Below are 6,213 nucleotides of genomic sequence, written 5' to 3'. Positions count from 1 at the left end.
TATGAGAAATAAACCATTCTTAAAAGAATGAAGTCTAATTATTGCTTTCATTAATTTAAATACTTTAATTGGTTCTCTCTCCTTAGCATACTACAAAGTAATGGAATAATTAAAACCCCAACTTACCTATACATGTGTACCCTGTATATAGATTGATGGGATATGAGAAATCTTGGGCCACTCAGAGCCATTCTCCTTTCTACAATTTTCTTTAAGATGTGGACATCCCTCTATACTCAATTGCTTTAATTTGGAGAGGCGTTGAATGGCTGTTGAACTTGGCATATACTTGAGATTCTTGCAATTATAAATCCAAAGAAATCGAAGAGAAGAAAGGTTGGCCATCCATTCTGGCAATGCTTCATCGAAATCCATTATCCCCAATGTCTCGAGGGCAGTGAGGTGTTGAAGTTGGTGTGGTACACTCTTCAGTTTATCCCATCCATATATCGATAGGGATTTGAGGGACCCACTCAAGTTGAGGTGTTGGATTGCGTTTAAACTCCTACAGGAAAAGCCTCCATCTCCTCTGAGAAACCACCGATTATCAGTTGGGTGAGGCCGCCCAACCAATCATCCTCTGGGATATCACTCAAACTGGGACACGCGGTGATTTCTAAAAAAACAAGAGAACGCAATTGTTGTAAACCATGCCAATCAATATTGATGAGCTTATCACAACCTTTAATCAATAATCTTCGAAGCGAAGACAATTCTTGAAAATCATTGCTATGGATAAGCTCTCTCCAATCAATTATTGATAAATCCTCTAGAGATGCGCAACATTGTAGTCCGCTTGGAAGAGCTCCCAATTTACACCCATTAACAATCAATTTCTTCAAAGAATTCAAATCTCGGAAATCACCAGGAATTGAGATCAACTCACCGCACCAAATAATACCCAATTCCACCAGAGCTATATATGCAGTGTTGTACGCTTGGAATGGATGGCAGCTTTGGACAGCTCCATATACTTAAAACTCGAAGAGACGTGAAGCCATGAAATTCACCAGAAAAATATCTCAGCTCATCACAACTGTCAATTTTAAATTCTACATATCGGAATGCTTTTCAACTTTCCACAATCCTTAATGCTCAACTCTTCAAGACAAGGAAATACTGCAACAACTTCTCCACCTAGTACCATCCATTCTTCAAGACCATCCATCCTGGATAGAGTGAGTATTTGTAGTGCTAGAAACAGTACACCTGCGCTGTCTCTGCTGCTATAGAACTCATTGCCTATACATTTCACATTAGGCATTCCACTCATCTCTAGAATATTAAGGCGTGGAAGAAATCCAAGTGTTGGGAGTTGCCTGAACTTGCTGCAGCCTTTCAATCTCAGCACCGTCAGATTATTGAGTTGCAATATCCATGATGAGAAATTTTCACCTCCATAACCCTCAATTGTCAAGCTTCTTATGTCTGGGTGAGGCTGCAGGCCTCCCAGCACATCCTCGCTATTGACACTGCTGTTACCTTCATCATCACTCCATTCAAACACCAATTTGTTCATTCTTTTTCCACTCAGTTCTGCCTTCTTAGCTTCTTCTCTGTCTCTCACTTGCTCAAGCTTGCATATCTTCAATGCTCCTCTTAGTTCTTTCAAACATCCCAGCTCTTCAACCATATGATCTGGACCCACAACAAATATCGGCAGAGTTTGAAGGCGTGTTAAGAGTCTCACCTCAGCTGGCACAAGCTTTGGATCATCAAAATGAAGATGTCTCAAGCTCACTAAATTCCTCATTTTCTTGGGAAGCTTTTGCATTGAGTAACAATCAGTGAATCTTAATGTTTCCAAATGGTAGAGCTCTGTGATGGATTCTGGTAATGCTTTGATACTGGTACGTGAGACATCAAGATATCTCAAATATCTCAGCTTGCAAATTGAATCTGGTAACTCAGTGATATTAGACTCCTGCAATTTGAGAGTTCTCAAGCTTTTGAATTTCCAAGGCCCATTGAGTACATCAACCATTGAGAAAACAGTTCGTAATTTTTTAGCATCAACCGCTGTTAATGCTGCCTCGTCATCCCCACGAGATACGAGATTTAGATGACGAATATGAGATGCACCATCAACAGCCGAACCCTCTTCCAGATTTAACGCTTCTGATTTTGAGACCTGTAATGCAAGATCATGCACTAGATCATGCATCTTGCAACTTGTTACGATCTCACACTCATTCCTTTGAACATCTTGGAAAAAGGAATTTGCAAGCAAGTCATTGAAATACTTGCTGCCTTCGTCTTCCATCCTCCCATTTGATGGCCTGAGAAAACCTTCAGCCATCCAAAGTTGAACCAGCTCTTCCCTTTCAATTACAAAATCTTTAGGGAAAATGGAACAGTATGCAAAACATTTTTTCAGTGATGGCGATGACAGGTAATCAAAACTTAATCTCAATATGCGCAAAGCTTTTTCTTGTACATCCCGAGAATCCCAATTTCTACTCTTTAGAATTGACTGCCACACATCTGCCTGCTTTCCGTGAAGAGTTCCTCCCAAAACATTAGCAAGCAACGGAAGCCCTCCACATTTCTTTGCAATCTCTGTTCCAATAGACTCCAAGTCTGAAACTATTGTTTCTCGTCCACCCCCACTCACCTTTTGCTTAATAATGGACCAACATTCTTTATCTGTTAGTTTTTCCCGGCTCGTGCTGAATACCAGGAGAAGTCTCCATCATGTCTGCGACTTGCTTTTTGCGGGTTGTAACAACAACACCATTCCCATTCATGCTGTTAATTTTTAACAGTTGCTCCTTCAAATCATTCCACTTATCGAGGTCTTCATTCCACACATCATCAAGAACAAGAAAAAATGTCCTCTTTTCCAGCTTTTTCTTAAGGTTTTCCATAATTGCATTTAGGTTGCTCAACCTACTTGTAGTTTCATCAACATTTTGCAACATCTCTCCTAAAATCCTCCCTTTACTAAAATCATTAGTAACACAAACCCAGATTGTTATATCAAAGTGTTTTCTCTCCCGCACTACTTCACAAACTTTTTTTGCTACAGTAGTCTTTCCAAGGCCAGCCATCCCCACTATAGGGACAACCGGAAGGACATGTTGGTGTTTGGTCAAGCTAGTCAGCAATTCCATAACTTTAGAGACATCATCCTCCCTTCCTACAACTTCTGAGCTGTCAAGGAACGAATGTGTCTCTCGATCTGGGTCCCAGCTAACTTCTTGAGCTCTATCTACAGGTAGAGATGTCAATCCAAGCCCGAATCCGGCTGCATCTTTCCGGATTTCATCCAGGGCTCTATTGATCTTCTTAACTTTTTGACCCATAATCAAACGGCATGCAACAGGATTGTGGAGTGAAAAGCAATCACGTACCTTTCCCTTCTTTTCGTCTTTTCGGAGAATCTCATAAGCAAACTCGTCCAGAACATCTTCAGCATCGTAAGCTACATCCTGTAGGTTCTGCAGCCAACGCTTCACAGACTCGTCTGTTACTGCCCTTCTGGCTGCGTCTTGGAGCACATCTTTGATCATGGTCAAGGACTGGTTGAGCTTTCGCAGCTGGCCCTCCAATCCCCAAGCAAGTCCGATCCCTTCAGCAGCAATGGAACTCACCCTTTTCAAAGTCTCCTCCAAGGCAAACGTAAGAAGAAGCTCTGCTGCCATATTCTCCGTCTCTGTTTTTTTTTTTTTTTTTTTTTTTGGGGGGGGGGATCAAAGAAGAAATTTTGAGCACAAGAGAGAGAGAAGCATGGTGTGAAATATTAAAAGATGAAACGAGGTGTGTTTGGAATAATGAGATACAGAGCATAGTTGCATGACGGTCCCTTCCTCCCTAATTGATTGATGGCTGTTGGCAGCATCTTCCTCGAACCACTACTGTCATGTTGTTATGGCATGGCTAAGAAAATTCCACGGACGCCTTTGTCGGCATGGTATTTGGTATCACTTTTAAACTGACAGTGTTTAGAAAAGAAAAATAAAACTTGGAAAGAATGGACAGTTTTGATGTTTACACAGTTTGTTACTGTTGAGAATTGCCAGAAATCTTGATCTGAACAGTAGAAGCTTTTACTGTTTTATTAGCTGAGAATTAAAGAATATGATTGCACTTTATGTTGCAATCTTTACAAATATTTATACTGCAAAACAAAACAGAAATGCTACAATAAACCATAAAAATCCTGCTACAATCTGTTAACATACTAATAGATCACCTAATTCCTAGAGACTAGGACGCAATTAATTATTTGCATGAAAACAGGAAATACAGAGCATAAATAAATCTTTGACTACTTCTTCTTTGACTGGTTCTTTACCAGCTCATGAAGCAATCTTCCAACTTTTAAACTATACCAAATACCATGCCGACAAGAGGAAACGATTCCAAGCTATTGATCATGAACCTGAGAAACTGATGGTGTATTTATTTTTCATAGTTGGAGCAAGCAAACCCTATGAAAGTGTTTGAATAGTAAACGTGTATGAGAAGAAAACTGATAGAAAGAAGTAGAAGAGAAAATACAGAAACTGTTGTATTGAATTTTGATAAAAGAAATGAATAATCCTGATTGCATTCATTCCATGCAATCGTTACACATATTTATTGAAAAATAGAATAACAGAATTCCAAACTTATAGCATGTAATCATGCTATTATCTGTTAACATCAAAACAGAAAAACTAACTCCTAGAGACTAGGACAATGGATTATTATTGTGAAGGTTTTGAGAAACCACCATACTTATGAGGTGGAGATACGTTTTATTTATATAGAGCATGTATACATGTGTAGCTGGACTACTAAGAAGGAAAGAATCATAACATAAATACAATATATTACATTCCTATAATTATGAGCTAAGAATCAGGAGGGGATTCTGGAGTATCCTTAACACCCCCCCGCAAGGTAAGCATGGGATTAGAGCACATGCGTAACTTGGAGCGAAAGAATGTGAAGAGTGGCCTGGAAACACTCTTGGTAAAGACATCTGCAACTTGAAGAGTAGAAGGAACATGTTGAATGCGAATACGACCAGCGACCACAAGTTCTCGAAGGAAATGATAGTCAAGATCGATGTGCTTGGAGCGCTTGTGAGAGACTGGATTGGAGCTTAAAAAGATGGCACTTTTGTTGTCACAGAGAAGTAGCGGTCGATCTGGACGAGGGATGTGTAAATCATGCAGGAGATGATCTAACCATAAAACCTCCGCAGCAGTGGAAGCAAGGGCACGATACTCAGATTCACAGCTAGAGCGAGATACCGTAGGTTGCTTCTTGGCACTCCAGGAGACAAGGTTGTCGCCAAGATAGATGGAGTAACCAGAAATGGAGCGCCTAGTGTCAGGGCATCCAGCCCAATCAGCATCAGAGTAAGCAGTAATGGTAGCAGAAGAGGAGGTAGTGAATGAAAGGCCAAAGTGAAGAGTGCCTTTGACATACCGAAGGATGCGCTTTACAGCTTGAAAATGGTCATCAGTAGGAGCATGCAAGTATTGGCTAACGGAGTTGACAGAATGAGCAAGATCAGGACGAGTGATGGTCAAGTATTGCAGAGCACCAACAAGAGAACGGTACAGAGTGATATCTGCAAACGGAGAACCAGCGGAAGAAAGATGTTGAGCGACAACCATAGGAGTGGATACCGGTTTGCAATCAAGGAGTTGAGCTCTCGTAAGAATGTCGCGAGCATACTTGGTCTGACTGAGAAAGAGTCCTGTCGAGGTAGAGGTGGCTTCGAGACCAAGAAAGTAGCTGAGAGAACCTAAGTCCTTGGTGGCGAATTCTAAGTGAAGCTGTTGAATGAAGCTGTTGAGAAGAGAGTTATTGTTGCCAGTGAGGATAATATCATCAACATAGAGTAAGAGATAAATGATTTGTTATTGACGATGCAGAACAAATAAGGAGGTATCAGCACGACTGCATGTAAAACCAAGTTTCAAAAGAAACGAGCTGAATCGTTGAAACCAAGCACGCGGAGCCTGCTTGAGGCCATAAAGAGCCTTCTTGAGTTTGCAAACATGCTGAGGAAAGCGAGGATCAACATATCCAGGAGGCTGCTCCATATAAACATGTTCCTGCAAAATACCATGAAGAAAAGCATTTTTAACATCAAGTTGGCGAAGAGGCCAACCATGAGTGATTGCTAGTGACAACACTACACGAACAGTGGAAGCTTTGACTACTGGACTGAAGGTATCAGTGTAGTCAAGACCAGGGAGTTGAGTGTAGCCT

The 6,213-nt window shown here is 40.8% G+C and overlaps 1 protein-coding gene and 1 pseudogene across 1 annotated transcript; both read right to left on the bottom strand.

Annotated features, from left to right (window-relative positions):
• On the bottom strand, nt 1-2,654 carry LOC118046652 (putative disease resistance protein RGA4; annotated as a pseudogene).
• LOC140955325 (putative disease resistance protein RGA4) lies at nt 2,643-3,873 on the bottom strand. Its single transcript, XM_073407785.1, has one exon. The coding sequence runs from the start codon at nt 3,642-3,644 to the stop codon at nt 2,643-2,645; it is 1,002 nt and encodes a 333-aa protein (XP_073263886.1). The 5' UTR covers nt 3,645-3,873.
• Nucleotides 3,874-6,213: the final 2,340 nt, after the last annotated feature.

Source organism: Populus alba, chromosome 1 (genome assembly GCF_005239225.2).
Source record: "Populus alba chromosome 1, ASM523922v2, whole genome shotgun sequence".
NCBI lineage: Eukaryota > Viridiplantae > Streptophyta > Magnoliopsida > Malpighiales > Salicaceae > Populus > Populus alba.
The sequence above is the reverse complement of the archived record's forward strand: the minus strand, read 5'-3'. Positions and strand labels throughout refer to the sequence as shown.

What these genes read in the sequence shown, in the direction of transcription:
- LOC140955325 (XM_073407785.1), bottom strand. Translation starts at nt 3,644, where the DNA reads ATGGCAGCAGAGCTTCTTCTTACGTTTGCCTTGGAGGAGACTTTGAAA.